The following is a 23527-nucleotide window of genomic DNA, read 5'->3' on the forward strand; positions in this document are numbered from 1 at the left end:
AGGTTTGGATCTTTGCTGTCTTAAAGCCATTCCACAGAGTGCAGCACGCAGGCATGGGGCTGTTGGCTTGTGTCATGACTGGGGCAAGAATTACAGCTCCAAAGAAAGTATCTTCATCTGAGCCCCACAGCCTGGTGGCCCAAAGGAACCCATGGCGGGACACAGATGCATGAAGGAGACTGGTGAGAAAATGGAGGGTGTGAGGAGTCAGTGGGGCGAGGAGAAGAACCTCGGCTGGAAGGAGGAGAGCAGGTGGTGCACATGGACGGTGTGCAACAGAGAACCGGGTCAAATACAAGCATGGAAAGAAAAAATGAGGTAGAAGACATTTGTGGAAGATGCACTCAATCCCCCCAGCCAAACCAGAGCAGTTTGGTTTGGGCTGCACAGGAGGGAAAGGCCTGAGCTGCAGCTGGGCCAAGAACTTTCCTTTAGGAAAGCCCCAAGGGAGCAGAAAAGCACCTGACCCCGCTCAGTGGTGTGTGCAGGGGGCTGGTGTGGACCTTTCCCACCGTGTGCGATTTGACTGCAAGCAAACCGCTTTATTCCATAAATGTGATGGCCTGGGGGAGCTGCTGTGAGCTCTGCTGAATAACTGCCTGTGTGTCTTTAGCAAAAGGAGGCATTTTCACCTAAAATCTCACAGCTCAGTCCAGCTAGTTACTTCACCACCTTTCACTGAAAGGTGCACACCCTGAGCCTATTTCCATAGCTGGATTTTCTCTGCGTAGACCAAGGACTTGGTGATTCCACTCGGGTATCACTAAAGAAACCGAATGAGTGAGCTGATCTGTACTCAATTTCAGCTCTTAGAAGTGAACCAGTCAGAGATGCTTTATCTGTAATGAATGGGCCAAACAAAACAAGAAACTGACTAGGGAAAATATTTAAAGTAAAAAAGGACAAAACAAACAAAGAAAAGGAAAAGCAGTAATGAAAGAAAGCGACAAGGTGTTACTTCAGATCCACCGTTTCAAGACAGCAGGAGAAAGTATTTGCCTGTATGGGAAATCCAAGCAACAACGACAGAAACCAACGAATTAAGTGTCCAGCATTTCATAATTTCAATTATTAAGGCATTAGAGAGTCTTCATAATGACAAGATGTCAACTAAGAAGTGGGGAACAGACATTTCTTGTCAACAAAACTTTACTTGTTCTTAGGAAGGTGAAACATTCCTTTTTTTAAAAAAAATTCTTGAGATTTGATAAGTAAAATTTTATTTTTAAAACCTGCAAGTTGAATGACAATTAAAAAATTAAAAAGCTAGGAAGAATAGAAAAATAATTAAAAATGTCAAAATGAAGCATTTGAAAGGCTTCTGAAATGTGAGTTCAGGCTTTCTTAGGCTAAAAGAATTTTTATGAGTGACATAGGTTTTGAAAGTATTTGGCCAATCCAAAGTGCATTTAAAATACTCTCTGACAAATTTTATGTAGTTCTGCTACAGTAAAATTGCAGAATATGGCTTATATTAATATACTTGGATTAACCCTTCAATGTAAACAATGAATCTATTGTTTTAACAATATTCTTCTAAACATCATACATTTATCATATCCACACAGAAACACCGTATCTGCACATTTCAATAAAGTAATGGGGTCTTTTTCATGAGGGCACCCCAGAACAACTCCAAGAAAATAATCAGCTTAAAGCAACTTCAATGTGGAACTGAAACAGAAACCAAACCCGAACAATAGACCCAGCGCAAATGGGTTGGGGGGTAATTCAAAATCAGCCAGCACCCCAAAACCATTTCACAAACGCTGGTGGGATATGCGCACTGGGGACACTATCACCACAGGCCACCCCAGACAGGTGACCCCCGCCTGCAACCCAGGGCCAGCTGCTCACACTCGGGGTCCCAGCAGAAATAACCCATGCTGGTGCTTGTGCTCGTAGAGGTTTTACCACAAACAGGTGGATGCGCTCGTACATTGGAGTAGAAGAATAATGCCAAGTGTGCTAAAATCTGCAGTCAGAGTATAAAGCAGAATTTGTGCCAATATTGCTAACCTAGGGCACATAAATCCCAGAAGACTGGCTTGAAGTGATACGGTTTGTAAGATGATATTTTTCAGAATAAAATAAATAAATGTGCAGCTTCTTTTGCATTAGTGATCTGATTTTCTTCTTCGGTCTGCAAGGAAATTTCTTCTTTTATAACCACAAATAGAGTTATTCTTTCATTTAAAAAATGTGACTTCAAGAGCAGGTACACATTTTCGAAAATATCCTTTTCAACCTAAAGTTCTTGGGAACTGAGAGAGAATTCAATACATTATCATTATATACATGCCTGGCTCTCAGATTTGTCAGCATGGGCCACTGCCAGAGACAGGACTCTGAGTCTGGTGGACTTCAGTTTGCACCCCTGTGACTGGTCATATACATATACATATCCTGTGTCCTCGTTACGCTACAAATCCCAAGAAACCTTCCATTTGTGAAGAACAAACACCACATTTGAAGTCCCTGCCTACACTGGTGTCCTTTGCAGAGCTGTCAGCTTGGAGCATGAACACAGAACCCTTCACATGTGCAAGCCATGCTGGTCTCTTGGAGATACCAACAATGTTCAGAAAACTGCCGCTGCCTCATATTTTTTCAGAGTTTCATACCAGAACCTTGAACTGGGCATAGTCTCCCAAATGGTTCACTTCTTTGCTCAGCAAAGGGAAAAACTCAGCTCCCTTTTCCAAAAGAATGAGTGTCTCTCACAAGAAACCTTTCACTGCAGCTGTCAGTGTCACCAGAAAATGAAAACTTAGAGCAAGATGCAGGAAAACCTTATTCGTTATATCGCCACAAGTCTATAGGCCCGGTCACCTGAGATGCAAACAAAATGAACATTTCTGGGATTTTTAAAAGCACAAGTAGTTAAGCTAGTGGGAAATGAAGAGGCGTGTGTCTGACACTGAAGAAACCCCATTTTGTAACTCACTTTGTCCTACTTTATAAGAATTCTTTCTGCAGCAGCTTTCTTGTCTCACAAGCTGTTTCAAGGCTCAGAAATGCACCACTTCTCCAGCACTATTTTCCCATTTGCTTTTCTTTAAACACACCTACAGGTAATTTGGGCTCAATCCCTCCAAAGTAGGAGTTAGTGCAGAATGGCTGGTCTAACAGGTTTCTGATGTAAACAGGACACACAAAGATTCTGCTCAGCAGAGAGGATGTTTCTTCCTTCTAACAAAGATGGAACATTGGTGGGCTAGATGCAAGAAAACACTGGTTTTTAGCAGCTGCATCCTTTCATGACAATTACAGTTCAGCAAATGCGACTCATAGCAGTTTGCATAAAAACTCTGAGTCTTTTCAGCTTTGGGCACAGTCTGAGCTTCTCCCTCCCAGGACATGGACAGGATCATCAAGGTTCCCCCTTTTCTAAGGGGGAAAACAACAGGGAGGGGTTGCCTCTAGAAATGCTCCACATTCCTGCATTGAACTTAGAGGGACTAGTGACTAGTTTGAATCAGGCACTAAATTCTTAGAAGGACAAAAACTGGTGAAATGAATTAATTAATGTTTGGGATTTAAGAACTTACACTGGGGAAATACACTATATCGCATCAATTGTAAACAGGCTATTGCACAGGGCTAGTGTGTGCAGGTAGGGTTTGAATAGCTTTGAAGTTTCAGATATGATATCTGTCAGTGAAATTTTTATAAGCACGAATTCCATCTGTCAAGTCATCCAACTAAAATGTGTAAAAGCCTCCAGTGAATGTGGAAGCATTGTGTCCCGGTTCCCTGGTCCAGTGGATGCACAGGCCTTCCTCCAGCTCCATGGCTGTTAATGACATCCTGTGCAGCTGTGCAAACAACTGGATTGCAGAGCAGCACCAGCATTTGGGGCTTCATCTGTCCTGAACTCTTAGGGTAAAGAAAGAAACTCACCTGTTCAAATCACGATGTATGATGGGTTGTGTCAGGTTGTGGAGATACTCCATGCCTTTGGCAACATCTACAGCAATGATTAATTTAGACTGCAGATCCAGAGTTCTATATTTTGGAAAAAAAACACCAAACCTCAAAGTTAATAAACAGACAAGAATTATCTGTAAATTACTTTTATCTGTAAACTGTGGCATGCCGGTGGATTCACCTCTTCTGCTCGTGCAGCAGGGAGAAGAGTGACCCGCCGGAGATGTACTGCGTGACGATGGCGAACTGGCTGGGGTCGTCCAGGCAGGCACCCACAAACTGGATGACACACGGGTGGTTCAGCCGGCACAGGATGGACACTTCACGGCAGAACATGTCCACGTCCGATTTGGAGCAGTAGGTATTGGCCCGATAGCTTAGAATTTACATGAGAGAAAACATTAAAGCAAAAATATAATAAAATGTGGGTTTTAAAAAAAAAACCCTTCAGACTAGGTCATTAACCAAACAAGATGGAAAAGTCAGATAAACTTACCGTTTGATTGCGACGATTTTATTTCTGCATCGTCCCTTATATACTTTTCCAAAAGACCCTAAAATGGTTTAAAATAAATAAGCACCAATATATTTATTACGAACATCAGATATTTAAAACAGATGTATTCTTATTTCTGGTACCTGAGCCAATAATTTCATGGAACTCAATTTCAGAGAGCTGAAGATGGAAATGTGACGGCAAACCAGCACGGAGGAGGAGAACGTCTGCCTTTTCTGTGAAACAAAACACAGATCCTATCTGTAAAACATGGAGTCACAGGGAAGGACAGAATAGAAACATTTAACTTCACCAAACCATTGCACAGGAAAGCTGATTTTCCTCCTGTAACTTGCTTGGCTGGTAATCCTGTTGCCTTCTCTTTCAGGAACCGCAGTAAACCCCAAGAACGAATATTAACACTTGCAATGATACCGTTGCCTTGGGCTTTCTTGGCTTTAAGTTGCGTCACTGATGAGCGCTGCCCCATGGGCGGGTTCTGCTGGTACCACATCATGGTTGCCTAAAATTCTTCATAGGGAGAATGAGCTTCCGATTGCCTGTGTACCTGGTGCTCGTTGCTGGTGCAGGGGACGCTATTCCGGATCTGACTGGCTCTTTAGTGACATGCGGAATCTACGTTTTGCAACTTAATTTAATTAGCAAACGTTCCTACCTTGTTGATCTTTTTGGTTTATTACTATAAAGTTTGTCAGAATATTTCTAAATGGAGCACTCCAATGCTGTGGTGTAAAGGATATAAGGATTTGATCATATCCAGAGTGAGTATTTATAGTGTTAAACTGAAAGCACCATGAAAAATGAAATATTTTAAAGTACAAATATGCATATGAACGTTTTATCTACATGTGTTTCAGATTAACACAAATTATATTTTGACAGAATGCAGGCATTTTACAGAGGAATTCAATAAGATATTTGTTTGCATTCATGCATACATGGGTATTTCATTAGTATTGATTCACAATCACATCCTTTTCTCCAAATAAAAAAAAAAAAAATAAAGTTCATGAAAATCAGATAAATATAGGAACTATTGTGATGCTGAGCAACAAAACTAAGTATATTGTTTCCTAAAATTATCCTAGGGAAATACAGCTGCTGCTTATGCACATCATTAAGTTTCTGAACAATGAAAGTGCCAGGAATCATGAATCGTGTAGCACATTCAGGTTGACTAATATCTTGGGTAAAAAGGCCATACAAGTTCAAGTTTTCCCTTGCCATTGGGAGTACCTTTAGTCATGCTTTTGATCTTTCCTAGAGGGGATGGAACTGACACGTAGGAACCATCTGAAATAAAAGAACAGAATACATTTTATGGAATTCAAAGAAAATATAAGCATGTGTACTGATAAATTAATGAGGCAATGATTGCTTAAAGAATGAAAAATAAAGGGGTTAAAATACACATAAGCACACAAACATGTATGATTGTGACGTGATATTGCTGTGTTCTTGAAAGTAATTTGTGTAGTGCTTCACCAAGCGCTGTGGAACGACTGGATTGTCCCCGGTGCTCCAGACGCCTGTTATTGTATATCAGCCAGACTCCATGAAGGATCCTGGAGCAGATTCACAAACCCAGCCCGGGCTGTGAACGCATCGTGCTGCTCAGTGTGCTGGGAGGTGCCCAACACACCTCGGCTGCTCCGCCTACCAGGGATTTCATCTCTCGTGTCTCTGTTCAAGCTTCAAACAGTCACCAGCCAAACCTCTGTCTGGGTGTGTTAACCACTTGTCAAAATAAATGAGGATTTTTGTAGCAAAAAGGGTAATTAATTTTTTTCCCAAGGGGGAATTAAATATCAAAAGATATTAAAAAATATGAAGGGAACTGGTTACAGAAATATGCTGAATGTCAGTAATCAAAGAAACATCAGAATTAACAGCACAAAGAGAATGGCTAAACAAGGTCTGAAGGATGTAAAAAGGTGTGGGTAATGATTACCAGGGATCAATCGTCACCTCACAGCTTTTAGATTTTCTTTCTAGTGAGTAATACAGTGTGACAACTCTATTTTAAGATAAAGGATGGATTTTCACATAAATAGGGGGTACCTGGAAAATGGGGATTCTCATGACACTAATTTTCTTTGTGCCAGACAGAATCGATCCAAAGCTCCTGCCATCCGTGGAACATTCCCAGAGACTCCAGTGGCCTTTGGATCAGACTCTTCAGTGAGAGAATAAAGTGATTTCTCAGACCCTACCTCCTCCAGGCTGTGAGTATTCATTACAGGGTGAATCATCTTGGGGTCTCTTATAATGCTTCAGGAGAGTCACAATGGCATCATGACCTAGGAAAGAAAGAGCAAATATAAGGATTTGCAGGTAAATTCAATAGTGGGTTTGTTTGTTTGATTGTTTTGTTTTTATTATTTAATTTAATTAATTGATTTATACAAAATCAGGAGATTTTTTTAAAAAGGCACAATGTGTCCATAAAACACGTAAACAAAGATACAATGGTGCTAATCTGAAACATACTAGGATTGTTAAATACAGAAATATAGAGAAATACCTGCCAATAAAATGAAGCATGTTATTTTCACGAGGCCACCCAATCCTAAAACGTGATACATGGCAACAGGGAACCCTGCTACAGAAATTCTAGAATGGAAGCTGACAATAGTCTTCAATAGGCCTTACAGGGACAACCAGTGCCTGAAAATATTTCATTTCTGGTGTCCTAAACCGGACAAAATTCCCCCCGGTGCTGCTGTGGCAGGTGCTGTGCTCCCCGTTCTCCGCAGGAACCAGAGCGGGGTGTGCACGATGTCTTGCTCTCAGGCGCTTGATGCACACAGTTCTGCTTGACAGTGTTCACAACTTTTTCCTAAACCTTTCAAAAATTAATTTTCCCTCAGCAATTTCATACGGAGTATTTTGCCACAATCAGGTATTGGAAAAGCCTTTGGAACCCGTAGTTTTGCTATATGACAGTCATTCTCACCACAAATGGTACCGCGCTGCCTTTGGACGCAGGGGGAACGTCCCAGAACCACCCCCAGCTGTACCTGCTGTTGTCCCCATCCCCAGCACACAGCGGAGAGGAGCCTTGTGCGGTGTGCGGGTGCTGGGTCAGTGCTGCTGGTGTCCCCGGGGACAGTCCCACATGCTGCTTGCAGGGGTGGCAGTGGGCAGGAGGAGCAGCAGACACGTCTGCACTGGGGACCTGATGCTGCGGTCACGTTCCAAATGCTCCCTGTCATCCCTGCTCGTCCCATTGCAGAGCTTGTTGGCATTTCTTTAAGGATGTTTTTCACCAGTACCCTGATGAGTACAAACTTCTTGGCTTGTAGGAAGCCAGGGAGAGGGCAGCAAGCCCACGAGTTAAGGAAGGGCTGTTTGCCAGATCTTCTGGAGTCCTGCAAACCACCTACAGCTCCAGCTCTGGAGGAAACAGGAGGCAGAGGCTTTTTGCTGACTCTCATCCCGGTACCTCTACAGGACAGCTCTGCTGCCTCCAGGGCTGCTGGGGACATGGGCTTGCACCAGTGTCACCAGAAAGAAACAGCTCTCTAAAACACAGGAATTTAAATTAAGGACAGGTTTCTACAGGTAGCAGCTTTCTGGACATCCAGACTCAGAGGATTCTTGAACTCAATGCTTGAGGTGTTATCACCCCAGGTAACAGCAGTGCTGACCCAAAGGTGGTCGCTCCCTTCCCCAGGCAGTGCAGAGGCTCTTTCCATCACCGTGGGTGCAAGGTCCATGCCAGGAAGGACAGGCTGAAGGGCATCCCACAGAAATACAGGGCTCTCAAACACCCATTAAATCCATACATGGATATGAACATCAGAAGCATTTTCAGGAAGAAATAGAGCTTTTCATTTGCGTGGAGTCAAAAGTAGGACAGAAATCTGACAGAACACTGTACATACAGGACATGAAAATGTCTCAATTTGATACAAATTTGCAAGAATTTAAGATTACAGACTGATTCATTGCTCCTTTAATGCCTCCCTTCAGTAATAAAATTAAAACTCCTCACACACATACCAGAGGGAGAAATAACCTTTTCTAAATAGGCTGTATGTTTTCTATTGTAGCAATACATAAATACTCCTGTCTTTGAGTTTGTGTTGAATTAAACTGATGTTTAACAGCATATCTGAGAAGACAGAGAAAAGGGCTGTTTTTTATTATCCCTTGTGCCAGGAACTGGAAAGCAGATGGTGAGAGCTCTCAGTCTACAGGCACTGAAGGGTTATTCTGTGCTGTCATCAGCTTCTTGTACTGCTCTCTCCTTCCTGGATTGTCCTTATGGATTTTGTAGGACAAATGAGAAAATTGAAGTACCTTTCTCATAAGCCCACATCAAACAGGTCTGCTCATCCTTTTCTCCACTGGACCTGCTAGGATCACAAGCTACCAGATTCATATCAGCTCCGTTATCCAGTAAAAACTGAACAAGTCGAATATGCCCGTGGTAGCAAGCACAGTGTAGTCCTGGAACATCAGAGAAGGTTGTAAGCACGACCGCCAGAACATCACAATAGGGCTTGCAGCAACAACTATAAAACACAAATTAATTTCCTTGACAAAGGAATATATTATAAAAAAAGTACCTGAGGCAGTAGGTGAAAATAAAATACTAAAGCTGCAAGAACCAATCTTTTGCCTGCTATACAACATGTCATCATTTACTCTGCCACCTGCAAATCACATTTAACAACTTTGTACTTGAGGAAAAGCAACTAGAAATAAAGAAGGCTCTTTTTTGGTGTGTGGGGGAAACATGGAGGTGTGTGGCCCTTCAGACACCATGTCTTATATGCCTATCCCTGGTAGAATAACACCTGGGACCAGTTCTACAAACAATTGAGAAGCCTAACAACATGAGAATCAATTTACATCAGGTTTTGTCACTCATATACAAGCCAATGAGCCTGACACATCCTCACTGAACTCTTACCACTTCTGTGCCTGCCTGCAAATATATTTCAAAAAGGTTGAGATCTGTCTGAAAGGTAATGGGATGCTGTGATGGTGATGGTACCTGTGTGTCCATCTCTTCCCTGGTGATTGATGCTTACAACATTCTGGTCAAGAAGAAATTTTACCAGTTCTATGTTCTTTCCATAGGTGCAAGCACTGAAAAAATATAAAGGCAAAAGTGAATGCTATAGTCCATAAAAGGACAAATACTTCAGGTAGCCAAAAATTTTGAAAGTACTACATGAAGATAAAGATGTAGTAATAGAATAAAGGGTCTTTAGAAACGTGCAAATGCATGATTAATCCACCAAAGCATGTTAATTCCTGTCATTTCAGAAACATTCTGATTATTTTTACATAAATTAATTTTGCACAATGATGCAAAAATAATACAGTCTGTTTGGCAAAGTACCGCTTAAATAACACCTTACAAAATGACAGCATCATGACTGAACTGTGTTCTGCCACCTCATTCCTGATGTAGAACATGAAGCTCAAGCAAGTTTCCAGGCAGAACAGGCTCTGAACTCAGCTTCAAACTGGACAGGAGGAGAGATCGCCATTCACACACAGGTTGACAAACCCAGTGCCTGCCCTACGCTTACTCACTCTCTCGCCATTCAGCACCTGGTTCTACCTCTTACAGCACGTCCTCTCCTGCAGCTCCAGACACACCATCCACGTGGAGCTCTCTCATTCTTTGTTCCTCACCTAGGACATCTGTAATTTCAGGTGGCACATTCTGCTGATAACGGCATTTTAAACACTCACCTGTGGAAAGCCGTTTCACTGAATATATTCTCTTTAGTGAGACTTTCTGTTCCTGAGAGCTGGATTATTTCCTTGACAACCTCGAACTTCCCGTTGTAGCAGGCGCTGAGGATGAAGCCAGTGATGGTTGTTAACACACCAGCCTTCTGGTCATGCCCAAATCGTGTGCCCCAGCCCCCCAGGACTCACAGGTGCAGGGGGGTGTCTCCATAGATGTTCACCACATGGGGCTGCACCTCGAAGCTGCTCTGCAGCAAGAACTTCACAATTTCGTGGTGTCCAAATCGACAGCAGAAGTGCAGAGGAACATGGTCTTCGTTGTCCTGAGCATTCACTGCCATTCGACCCAGAAAGAGACAAAAGAAAGCATTTTATACTTAACATAGCTTGTTTGGGATATTTAGTAATGCTTTATGTGCTGTGCATATACGTTATAAATTCTCCTGCTAAACTATTTATGGTCCTATTTCTTTAAAAATGAAATTTCCGTGAGATAGCATATATCAAAACCACATTACTCAGTATCATCTGCAGTTCACTGTCAAGACAATTTTCTGGATTTTGGGTACAACTGCTTTCTTCCAGTAGCAGATGTATTGAACGTTTTGATGCAACTTTCCAGGAATGAATAATGAGTTATAAATGACCCTTAGAAAGAACAATTGCTGCCGGCATATTACAGTGTGAAGCAGAAGTAAGATACGTAGTTACTACATGTAAGAAAGCAATCCACAGAGCTATTCCAACACATGGAACAACCGTTTTTAATTGTAAATACTAGAAAGAAACAAATTTCACTGTTGCTCTTAAGAAAGGAAAATCCAGTTGGTTTTAAGGTTTATTTTAGCTTCCTTAGGTAGCAGGATGAAAGTCAGTGACAGAAAGAAAATTTAAACAAAATGGAGACACAATATTAATCATGAGCTTCTATTTTTAAAATAACCTGTAACAGAACAAGATAAACCCAACAGTTCTTGAGATGGTACAAGGCTCTGGGCAGAGTTCTCCATTGGCGCAGAGACATACAAATATTTCATTATCCGAAAAAGGTCTTTATTCTGTTTTAAAAGAGAGCACGCCTTGCTGTGGTTCTGAGGGTATTTCTTTCCATGTTTAAAGATCCAACCACAGCTGTTTGATATCGCAGCTGATAGAACTGACAAGTCCAGCCTACCTGTGCAACATTTAGGTCTCAGTCCAGTCTAGCACCAGATCTTTGAGATGGCTTACAAGAAACGAAGATCCTACTCAGGAATGATGTGTTTGTTGGAGGTGTCCAGACTCGTGCTGTTCAGTACAGCTCTGACAAACAGCTCTTGGGAACAGTTCTTTCCTATAGCTGAGCCTGAAGTAGTGCTGAATGCTCACAGAAATGCATGGCCCTCTAAACTGAGCTGAACTTGTAGCTTCACTAATGTCTAGTGACAGGTAGTTCCAAAGATGAATTGTGTTTCAGGCCAAAAAAATGGAATTTCTGTAACTTGCATTAAGCTTGTAGCCCACAAATTTCATTAACTGCCCCCACTAACCTTCCTAGCAGTCTTATATTAAAAGGAGTAAAGAAAAGTAAACTGTTTTATTTCTCTGTTCTAAGATAATTCTTCACTTTATAGATTCATGTGACATGTTAGCCTTTATTTTTTTATTATGATGAGCTACCAGGCACAGATTCCTTCTGAAGTGCAATAAATAAGAGGAGAATAAATGTCAAAGTTTTACAGCAGTGAATGTCAGTGTTTTAGAATACGTGCCCACAGAACGGCCTGAAGGACATCAGGGTCCTGGGGCCACAAGCGGCTGCACCACAACAAGGTGTAAAGGGTTGCAAGGAGGACATGTGTATCATCAACATGGGATGATGGGTTTTGTTTTAATTGATAGCTTTTTGATTCCTAAATGAAATGTGACAGGCAAACTGGAATATTGTCTTAAAAAGAAGGAGAAGTTCAAAGGCAGAACAAACCAAAACCAGTTAAAAGCACTTTAGAAGAGAGCTATGGCAAAAAGGTATTTATCATATTGATTCAGGTATTGCTAAAGAAGAGTACAGGAGAGTTCTTTAAATTGCAGTTTTAAAGTATCTTTATATTAAATGAAAGATAGACAATACATCTGTTGTGGCAGTCAGAGACTGAAAAATCTGGTTGCCTTACAAGTAAACAGTAAAAATGAGCAGATGCTAAGTTCTTGTCTGGAAGAAGATGAAGTACTGTAGAAATTATTCTTAGGATGGAGACATTAGTTAGGTAGAAAGTAACAGGTAAAATCATTTCGGTAAGTAAAAGGATAAAAAAAAACAGTGCAAGTCTGTTTAAAAAAAAATAAGGGAAACTGCTCAAGTCCTAGTGAGTGATAACTGATTAACATTCAGAGAAGCCTGACTGAACATGGCTGGATTTTTAATATGAAACTCTGCTTTAGAATTTGAAATGGATTGTATTTGGCAGAGGTGATTGCGATTTTCAAAGATACTTGAAAAAAGAGGAGCTGGAATGCTGGGCAGGTCAGTAGTCCTGAGAGCAGACAAATTTTATTAAAAGACCATAGAAGTTATGAAGTCAAAGAATATATTTGATATCACACGGTCCATGAAAGAAATCTCCAGAACCACCAGTGTGGAGAATAATACAAAAAAAGCACTTAGCTTATGTGAAGAAAAGAAAATGCTTGTTTCCTGGCCACCAACTAGTTTGCTAAGTTTGTAGATGTTCTGTTTCTTAGCTACCCCATCAGACTAGATGGGGTTTTCTAAACAGTTTTCTAAATATGAATTTTTTTCTTTCACTTTGAAGGAAACAGTTTTTGAAGTCACACAAACATCTACATTAGAAGTCCTACTTCTACATTTAAGCATCTGAGAAGCAATTATTTAAAAACAAATAGAACATAAGAAAGAGTGGAACATACTGATAATTCTAAATCACCATTAATTTTTTTTTTAAAAGCCCTTCTTTCATCCTCCCATTCCTTTTTCTGCTGGAGTGTTGGGATGGGCCAGCTGATAACACAGCAGCAGCTCATTATTTTCAATAATCAAGTTTCTTGCTTCACGTAAGTGGCAGATGACACTGAGAAACACCAATTAATTGGATGCGTTGGGCTCCGGTCCAGATGCCAGCACTGCTGGGACCCGACCACGTCCTCTCTGATGGCCCAGAGGCTCAGGACTCCACAACACAAGTCCTAGGTCGGGCCTATCCCCAGACCAGGCTCAGCCCAGGGCTCATCTGCATCTTTACCTTAAGAAAAAACCCTCCTCTCCATTTTGTTTATTACAGTTAACAAAGGAAAAATTCTATCAGATGACAGGAATGAACCGAAACTATGAAGTGATGCTGTGTGCCCCTATTATTGCTACATTCTACCATTTGGATGTTCTAAAATATAAAATCAAATTACTTGACAGAATAAATAATGCATGTTGGTAGCAATCCCATTGACTCAGTAATGCAAAGAAATCTCTAGGAGTTTGGAAGGTGTGAAAAAATTAAGAAGGAAATGGAAACTGTTAAAAATGAAAGCATAAATGAAAAATTCCAGGCTAAATCAGTTTGAAAACATCTCCAGATAGTTAAGGCACTTCAAGTGACAGGGGCTTGTAATGGCATGCTGGTCTTCAAGATATATTAAAGATCTCAGAATTAACTAGAAGCTTAAAAGAATCTGATCAACAGCTCAAGAAATGTGCTTGAGAGACCTTACGTGATTTCTGAAAATACACAGAATTTGCTCAGTCTTTCCCTACAGTCTTTATGTTAAAACAAATGAAGAGATTAGTATCTGGAGAACCAATTTTTATACATATTTTATATACATGCATCTATAAAATACGAACATTTGTGATGATATATACATGGGTAGTACATAGCTTTTATAAGTTTTTCTTGTATACTGTGGTGGGGATGAAGAAGGACTTTGGCTGTTGTTAGGCTGCAAATATTGCCATATTTCAGCAATACTCTGACCTTTTCAGTCTGATTCAGTGGTTGCTGTTTTTCTTCAGTTGCCATGGCCCCAGAGCTGATCAACAAGTCACTCAGGTTGGGTTAAAAGGAATAGATCAACTTTATGACACCAATTACTGGTCTGCACAGAACACTGCCAAAATTTCTTCAGGTTATTTCAGCAATTACTTCCATTCCTAGGCATTTAAGAGTTGTTCCTCCGCTGCTATATTTATACCAAGTTTTAAAGTGTGCTACTTTGAGAGCAAAAGGCTTCTTGCACCAAATGCTCTTTTAGTTCATTTGTTTCTTGTTTTTTCCAGCTCTGTTTTTCCAGGATCAGATTTCCAAGATCCCAAGGCAAACTGCTAACCCCACTGAAATTAATGGAAGTTTTGCCATGGACTACAAGAGGGACAAGATTTTACCTTACATGTTGTACATATTAGTTAACAAGAATGGAAACAGAATGTAAGTGAGATGACAAACCAAGTGAAGAAAACTCTCCAGCTGCTATTTCTTTCTTTCAGTTGCCCAAAGATGACACACAAACACACAGTATGTTTTAGGAAGCTAAATTCAACATTCAAGGTCTGACTCTGCCTATAAAGTACAATGTTAAAGTTGATTTTTTCAACCATCTTTTCTTACCGTCAGCTTTACTTCCCTCTTCCATCAGGAGCTTTGTGATGTTGAGGAAACCTTTGGCAGAAGCCAAGTGGAGAGGCCTGTCCCCAACTTCACCGCTTGCGTTCACATCAGCTCCGAATTTGAGTAGGAGGTGAGTTACCTAAATATTTCATCAAAGCTAATTAAAATATCACACGAAGATAAATCTTTTGACAAAATCAGATAGAATATTGCATTGCGTAATAGTATATATGAGCATATCTTAAAAGTTGCAAGAGGGAGAGGAGATTCAATACAAAACTCATTTTCAAATTACACTTCTATGAAAATATTAAAATGCTCAAAAGCAAGTGCTCATTAATTCTCTGAAATGTTATGTATAGTAAAGGGCTAGACACAAGACATGTATTTGTTTAACTGACCAGTCAGCATAACAAAGCAACTGCCTCCAAAGTCCACGATGTTAGAGCCTTGGCTTCCTTTCTGAACATTATTACCACAAGAGACCATACGAGGTTTTTAGCGTAATTTCACAAGACTGTGATTATTTGTTCAGAAGTGGCTTACGGCAAATAAGCAAACTAATCTCTCAGCCCAACGTGCAAGGAGTTTCTTAATGTTGCTGGATGATGAGGCACATATATTTATGTGTACGACAAGAGGGATCTCAGGATGCATCTGTGGTCTACACCCTTGCTGTCACACAGCCACAGAAGCATTTTGAATCATCTGTGCACACAGACTCTACTCTTTCAAAAGCTTTTCCTACAAAAACACTTCAAGTAACATGTCACTGGAATGAAAAATACACTCTACCTGTAGGCCATCCTTTGAAACTTGACAATATCCCAGAACACACGCTTTTAGCCAAGGAACAGTACAGGGAATGACTTGTGTAAGCCCAAATAGACTCATTATTACATTTCACATAGAAGGGCTATTCAGGGCAAATGAGTGCTAGATTAACCACATGTCAGCTATCCTTTAGTAAAAGGAAGAATCGGGAAGGTCGATGCCAGCTTTGGGCAGAACGTCAGATCACGTTTCACAGGTCTGTGATCTGTTTGAATGGAGCAAGTACAGCTGGACCTGCCTTGTGCACAGCATTTGCTCCCCAAATTACTGTTTCTTTCTGTTAACTTGAAAGTGGCCACAATTTGTGAGTTCCAAAGAAAGCCAATAGAGTTTCCACGTAATTATTACTGGGAAGTGATGTCCACTTCTTTGGACAGGTTTACGACAGTAGACTCACATTCCTTGCGCAACCTGTGAAATGTGGGGTGAATAAACACCAAATGAAATGTGCCTCTGGGTCCAGGTCTGTCTGTAGGTTATCATAGCTAGTGAGACAATAATTTGTTTCAAGAGGTTCAGAGAGGAAAACAACAAATTTTGCTGGGGTCTAGCACAGGGGATTAAAGTGTAGAAACGTCCTGTTGATATTCAGACTCTTAGATGTGTAACTTCAGTATGTGAGATCTTTCCAGGGCAGGACCCTCTGGGCTGCAAAGAAAAAATCTCCAACTCTGAGTTTAGCGTTGCCTCGGTGTTCTACTCCTCAACATTCTGAAATTCCCCCATTTATTACCTGTTCATGGCCATAATATGCAGCAATATGCAATGGGGTGAAAAAAACTGCATCCTGAACGTTCACATAAGCTCCATGCTGCAAAAGAATCTCAACAGCCTGGAATGAAACAAACAGAAAATCCCAAGTAGAAGCGCTATATAAGTGGTCAGCTAGTAATGCAAGATTTGGAAACCTTACATCACCCGCTTAAAAGACAGCAAAAAGCTCCAAACAAGCAAGCTATAAAGGTGTCGAACTGTGTACATGTAAAAGTGATTACTTACAGTACTTTAACTGAACACTGAATGTCACTGATGCTTTATAAATAAGTCTGAAAATGTGTTTGCCAGTAAAGAGATTGATTTATGAAGTAAAAGGCAGAGAAATGACTGTCTGGAGTTTCTCAGAATAACCTTTAATTTTCTTGTAGCAGTTGTGAACAAAGAGCAGTAAACATATCAGAGTTTTCAGAAGTAAAAAAACAAACCAAAACAAAATGAAAGATTCTTTTAAATGTAAATGTGTGAAGGTAAATTCCCTCAGTGTGTAAAGATTCCTTTTATTTTAAAACATAATAACCCTTTGGTTTCAATAAATAACCCTAAATGTTTTCTTTCAAATGTCACTTTTTTGGTATTTCAGGAGGCTGGTGTTTTCCTGGCTAGCTATGAATTATCAAACATTGGCTTTCCGAATAACTGTCAAAACAGGAGTGTGAATGAAATCACTTTGGATCACACGCTGACACCCAAGGGCTGCTGGTTTTTTTGAAGCACAAGGGAAGCTTTTTGCATGCTAAGGGCCTTGTGCTGTGGTTTACTGGAGGAGTTCTACATATCGTTTTGATGAATGTTAATTTTTAAGCCTCAAAATGATGAGGATGCTGGACGGTGGGTGGCTGGGAAGCCCCACTCTGGTGATGGATGAGGGGACATGGCGGCTGTGATGTTTGGCTATGACACCTGCACCCAGTGCACCTTTCTGTCACTGCTGAGGTGACACCACATCATTACATACCTGATGGGGCTTGGAGAACAGCAGTTAAAACGTTGTCCCCTGTCTGGAAACTCAGGTCAAGGTGAGCTCTGCCTGGGTCTGTACTGGGACCAGTGCCGCTGGGAGTGATGGGTGCACTCATGTCGTGGTGGCAGAGGCCACCATGAGGGTACCAATTTTTAATTCAAAATTATAATTGGAACACTTTGAATAATACTCTTACTTTGTAATTTTTCCTAAAATTCTCTTATGAAAGGCTTATTCAGAAGCTTTTTGAACATTCGAGCCAATTATGTTCACTTCTGAGACAATTAATTAAGCTACTCTGAAGGTTAGAAGGAGTCAACAAAATAAAACATAAGGCAGACTACATAAGGACTTTGTCTTTTGGACAAGGGCAGGGATAAGAAATCCTCTAAGAAAATAAAATCAATGATTATTGACCCCTTAGCAGGTAAACTTTAAATGAGAAGAAAACTTTAGCAATTAAGGCCTTTGAATCAGTGCAAATAGTGTGTGTGTGTGTCTCTGTATAAGCCAGTTGACTGAAAATGTAGCACAAAAGATGGATTTCTTTCCATCAGTGAGCTCCATGGCTGCTTTAACCTGGGAGTTCATCAGACACGTATTTTTTCTTGTAATGTACATGCACAGAGGTTCTTCTTTTCTGTTGAAAACGACATATACGCTTTGTTCTACTTATTCAGCCAAACTCTTATATTTGAAGTGTATTTATAAGCCTAAAATGCACAGCTAAATTCACAGCTTAAAGGCAGGTATTAATATCATCTGTATTTCCTGCTTTGTACTTAGTTATTTTTTCATGCATTTCTTGCTGTAAAGAATTCTGATGTTTCTGTCTCCATAAATTAGTCCAGCACTCTGTAAGTTAAAAGTTTTACTCAAGCAGAGGACAAAAATCTTTGCTTGCTTAATGGACCCAAAGGAGATAAAAAGTGAAGTATCTGAATTCATGAGTACGTTTACAGTCATAAACCTTTCATTACCGAGGTATTTTTGCACACCCGGTACTTGAAGAGATTAAAAAAATAATTAAGTTACAGTGAGTGAGCTGTTGCCAGGGTGACAGAAATGAGCTGATGTGTGAAATGACTGCGCTGAGGTGGTGGGTGATAAGAAACTGTCTAGAGAGGGAAGAGTGTGATCACAGCACCCAGGGAACCTTGTCCCTCTCCTTTCCCTGCTCCCAGTGACGAGTCTCCAGCCCACAGGAGACTTATCAGTGCAGATGTTTGAGTTTCCCGCTGGAAATGACTTACCCTGAGAACAACTTTCCCTGCACTAATCCAGAGTATAAAATAGCTCCAAACTAAGAACCTCTGTCCCTTTCTGAAGTGGAAGTCACAGGGCTGTGAAGTGGAGCCTGTGACACTGAGGGAATAAAGCTCTTTCCTTGTGCTTCCTTCATGCTCAGAAAGGCAGTGTTTGGAAACCTCCTTCCATATCCAAATTCAGAAATCCTGACATTTAGAAAACAATTACATTGGTTGCTAAGACTTTAAAGAGATTTAAATTACGTTAAGTGATGTACAAACAGATCTATGTTCTTTGTGCACGTTTGCTCAATGTAAAAACATCTACACAGATGTTGTTTTCCCAATATGTACCAAAAAAATAAATAAAATTTAGCTGCGCTAAACCAATTCTGAGTTTTGTTTTGAATGGCATTGATCTAAAATAAAGGACCTGCTAATACTAGCACTCACTCCTAATTTGCTGTACAGAAAAGCAGAGACGCACCCTGTGATGCCCGGCGATGGTGGCGATGTGAAGGGCTGTCAGGGCTCCGTACCCGACCTGCTGGATGTCGGCCCCGCCGTGCAGCAGCGCTGTCAGCAGCTCCGTGTTGTCCTGCGAGAAGTGCACACAGAACTCGCTAGCTCTGGTTCACAGCTGCCTGGGTTGCAGGGGAGCCCAGCAGAGCTGTGTGCACCCAGTGTCCCCAGCTGTCATCCACTGTGCTCAAAGCAGGTACCAGCTGTGACCCCAGAGCACGGGGTGTGAGGATGGAGCAGAGGGGAGACCTGTCTGGGCACCACAAGTCTCTCTTTCACTATATAAACCCTGTGCCTTTAAAACCAGTCTCTATTCTGATTTTTGATGCCTTTAAAGATCTCTCCAAGCCATTATCAAGTGCTCACAAAAGCTGTTTAAATGTCAAAACATTATAGTACCTAACACAGAACGAGGGCACCTGAGGAGTTCCCAGGATAAATATATAGCACGTATGTCAAATTCTGAACAGTGAGCTTGTTTTTCATATCACTTCACTTCTTTCCTGCCATGAACACAATTTTTGCTATGACTTCTTCCAGGTATAGCAACAGCAATAGGCACCATCGAATTATAGTAATAAAAATACACTTGAGAAACACATTAAGAGTCATAAGGCCCAGGTAATATGACTGTTAATAAATTCTTCTTTACAAATAGAGAGCTCGGCAGAAGGAGGAGACTTATGACCTTGTGGCAGCTATGGGACATATAAGGGTTGAACACTACAGTCTAGAATATAAACTTCTAAATTTGATCTGAGTTCCTCCTAAAAAACTAAGTGCTTTTAGGGCTAGTCTATACATGGATTAAGTTTCTAAGATGCTCTATCTCAAAATAAGAAGCATAATTCTTTAGGAAAATTCTGTCTTTGTCCACTTAATTCCTTGCTACTGCTATTGTTGAGTCTTAAAAGATAAGTACAATAGAGAAGAAAATGAATATTGAGGCTGAATGTGGAACTTGAGGAGGAAAAAAGAAAAAGACAGAAATTGTAAACTAAAATCCTTTGAGATTGTTTCTATTAATAGCTATAATAATAACAAGAACACTCCTCTATCTTGCTCTGCATTGCATGATTTAATCCGTATTTCCCAAGCAATATTGTATCCTCATAGATGACACTGAAAAAGCACATGCTGATTTCCTGTGCATGGGCTCTTTGCAGATAATTTTCTCATGCACTTTAAAGGTGAAATTTATGTTTTCACCAGAAGTAGCAACTAGAGAGTTCAAATAGACAGTTCAGACAAATAAGCTGCCCAGTTCTGATTTCTTTTCATCAATTCTATTCAAAATAATTTACCTTATAGGCTGCCAAGTGCAGAGCTGTAAATCCATTTCTTGTTAACCTGGAAGGACGTAGTCCTTTTAGCATCAGAGTTCGAATATGTGATTTGTTACCTTTGGGATGAAAATTGGGAAACAGAGTCATTTACAGAAAAGAATGCGCAGATGAAGTAAGAAATTTCTGTGTGAGTCTGAAAGCAAAGAGAAACAGGTAGCTCGTCTGCTGACCCGAGTGGAGCCATGAAATGCATCTGGTGAAACCTGCCAGTGGCACTGGGCACCATCTCGTCACCCAGGGACAGCTGCCACCTGGCCACGCACTGCCTGGCTGTTTGTTCGCACTCAATCGGGATTTGTTAGGGATAGCTGAACTTGTAAAGCAAACTGCTCTTTCAGCACGCCGACCATGCTGGAAAGAGCTCCAGGAATCAGCAGGGGCTTCAGAGCCCCTGGTTCCTAAAACCAGGACTCCTCAGACCCTCAGGAGGAGCCATGCCCTGCTCCCGTCCCCACATACAGTCACCTCGGGGACAGCTCTGAGGATGCTAATGGATGTCAGCACAGAAAGTCACACTGCTCTTACCTTCCTGGTGCACAGGGATGATTCCAAAAATGTATCTGCGTTCTGAACTCTTCTGGCAGTAATCAAGACCAATGTCATGTCTAATGGCTTCTCTGCCTCCTCCCAGTGCTCACAGACTGTGCCTAATTAATGAACTCTGTGTGTTCTATTAAGCTCCCTCCCAGCAACCCCACCAGCGGCTCTGCTGTCACCGGGCACTGGTGTCAGCTCAGGATCCCATCTTGCACTCTCTGAGATGAGGAATGAAGATCCGCTGGGTTTTGAGCAGTGCAGGATCAGCTCCCCTGCCAGTGCCCAACCAAGATCCAGCAAATCCTTCATGCATCTTGTTCGTAAATACTTCACAGAGCTGGAACCTGACAGTAACATTGTCTTTGCCTCTCTCAGCCAATTTCTGCAGAAATTTGTATAACAAGTACACACAGTGTGCATGAATTAATGACTCACTATGTGGATAGCAGAGCAGCAATGCTGATCAGTGGGAAATGGATGTTTTTATGAACACCCCAGAAGACATCACACACTCTTTTCTCGCATAGCATACTCTGATTTGCTATCTGCAAAAATCCTAACAGCTGATATTTTTCACTGAAGCATTTGAGTTATTTTTCTTTTAATCCCTCTGAAATCAAGCACAGTTATTTTCATTATACTAGAAACACAGTTGTTGTATGCATGGCCAAGTATTGCTAAAAGTAGCTGCCTATCCCGCAGTCAGTCTGTACCATGTACAGAACACAGAAATGCAGAGCAACACTACACAATGAGTGTGGACTGATTGACTAACACACAAGTAATCTCGAACTAATTGAGCACCTGTAGTAAAACATGCTACATTATCAAGCAAAACTTCCACTGGGCTGAAGAATCAGCTATAACGGGTTTGGGTGTAACTCGATTCACCCCCCTTGGACATGGGGTTTGGGGTAACACAGACACTTATCCAGCTGTCAGCAAGGACAACACAGACACCAATTAACAGAGCAGGTAATCATCCTGACAGCTATCAGACAGAACAGGTCAGCAGCCATGTAAATAGAATGTTTAAAGAACATCGTGTTTCAAATACATACCCCCGCATATGCAACATAAATGAAGTAGAGAGAGCCCATTTTCTGTGCGATAATTTAAATTGACTTTGCAGAAGGCTTCATCAGAGCTGAAAAAAGAGATTTTAGAGATGATTACTGTTTTCATCCTTCATCACAGTTTCTTTCATTTGGAAAAAATTTAAAAGAGAAATCTCAATGTAATTTTTTTTAAGACATGGGGCCCAATTTACATCCAGTTTACACTCTGTAAATCTAGAAATACTTTACTGTTACCAAATGAGTAGTCCAGATTTATGGTTTTATGAACGATCCTGCTATTAAGTCACAGTATATACATTCTGAATTCAGCTATTATACATTAAAGAAAAAAAAAGAGGAAAGACTCTTCAGAAATATAAATAATCCATACAAAATCAGTTTCATTATTTATGCAATACTAACCGAGAAATATATTTAAAATCTGTGTGTTCATTCTAAAACAAAGAGCAGGACATGCACAGAACTAGAGGCAAACAAAGTAAAAAGAATAACCAGAAAAAGCCTTTCAGAAAGTGAGTTTATGCTCCCCAAATGAGAGCACAGAAACAACATAGAATCAGTACATGGGAACATTTCTGTGAACACACTATGGAAACACGTACACAGAAGTTACCAATGCTCAGACAAAATCTGGTAATGATTACTGCAAAAAACTGGCAATGCCTTATTGCACTAGAATATAGTAAAATAGAATATAGTAAAATAGAATTTTAAAATTCTTTATAGATCATTATTTTCAGTTCCCATTATCTTGTAGTCAAGTATTTCTGATTTGGATGCGAACAACTAAAATGTTACAGTTTGCACTTGCATCCTATGAAGTAAAAGCATGTTGGCACTTAAAGTTCTCAGACAACTAAACTTACATTTGTTGAAAATTCAATACACAAAATGATTAATATTTTTGTGGAGTATGCCAGTTTCAGTCTGTCCATAGAAGTTCAGGTTTTTTCCATTCAGTATCAGTTTACCAATGATCACAGTTTAGCAGAACATTTAGATTTGTACATCTGTACATTCATACTGAGTAGTACTGTTAATCATGTTTAACACAGTTACAATTAAAAATAAGGTATAAGACTTCTCTCTCAATTTAAAATATAAACCTCTGCAAACCTCTCCTGTTAAGCAAGGTGACACTTGGGCCTTTTCCTTCAATAAATATGTCAATAATTTATTCTTTAAACAGAATTCAAAATGCAGACAAAGCCACTGACCTGTCTTTGCTTCTGTTTGCTCAGCTCAGTCTACCCTGACATAAATCCCACTTTTTTAATCCATGTTATGGTTCTGAACCAGGAATGCTGGTGCAGAATGGGACTGATTCCATGGCTGGGGGCAGCTTTTGGAACTGAAACCACTGCTGATTCCTCAAGCGAGACGGAAAACAAAGCTCCTTCCCAGTGCAGGGCACCAGCATCACCAGTTCGCCTCCTCCCGCTGGGAGACGTTGGGTCCCACCTGAGC

General features: G+C 40.7%; 1 protein-coding gene across 5 annotated transcripts in view; it reads right to left on the reverse strand.

Moving 5' to 3' along the window:
* Window positions 1-23527, reverse strand: part of TNNI3K (TNNI3 interacting kinase) — a 53294-nt gene that overhangs the window by 23060 nt on the left and 6707 nt on the right. For all 5 annotated transcript variants that reach the window (XM_065071910.1, XM_065071908.1, XM_065071906.1 and 2 more), the window contains 15 exons: window positions 22043-22128; window positions 20403-20500; window positions 19064-19174; window positions 16325-16423; window positions 14758-14896; window positions 10352-10496; window positions 10163-10267; window positions 9453-9547; window positions 8753-8902; window positions 6661-6747; window positions 5684-5740; window positions 4570-4662; window positions 4427-4484; window positions 4112-4306; window positions 3904-4008 (listed from right to left, as the gene is read on the reverse strand). In XM_065071910.1, the coding sequence (XP_064927982.1) occupies window positions 3904-4008; window positions 4112-4306; window positions 4427-4484; window positions 4570-4662; window positions 5684-5740; window positions 6661-6747; window positions 8753-8902; window positions 9453-9547; window positions 10163-10267; window positions 10352-10496; window positions 14758-14896; window positions 16325-16423; window positions 19064-19174; window positions 20403-20474 (1511 nt within the window). In that variant the 5' untranslated portion in view covers window positions 20475-20500; window positions 22043-22128. The remainder of the gene's footprint in view (window positions 1-3903; window positions 4009-4111; window positions 4307-4426; window positions 4485-4569; window positions 4663-5683; window positions 5741-6660; window positions 6748-8752; window positions 8903-9452; window positions 9548-10162; window positions 10268-10351; window positions 10497-14757; window positions 14897-16324; window positions 16424-19063; window positions 19175-20402; window positions 20501-22042; window positions 22129-23527) is intronic.

Source organism: Columba livia, chromosome 8, assembly GCF_036013475.1.
Source record: "Columba livia isolate bColLiv1 breed racing homer chromosome 8, bColLiv1.pat.W.v2, whole genome shotgun sequence".
Taxonomy (NCBI): Eukaryota; Metazoa; Chordata; class Aves; order Columbiformes; family Columbidae; genus Columba; species Columba livia.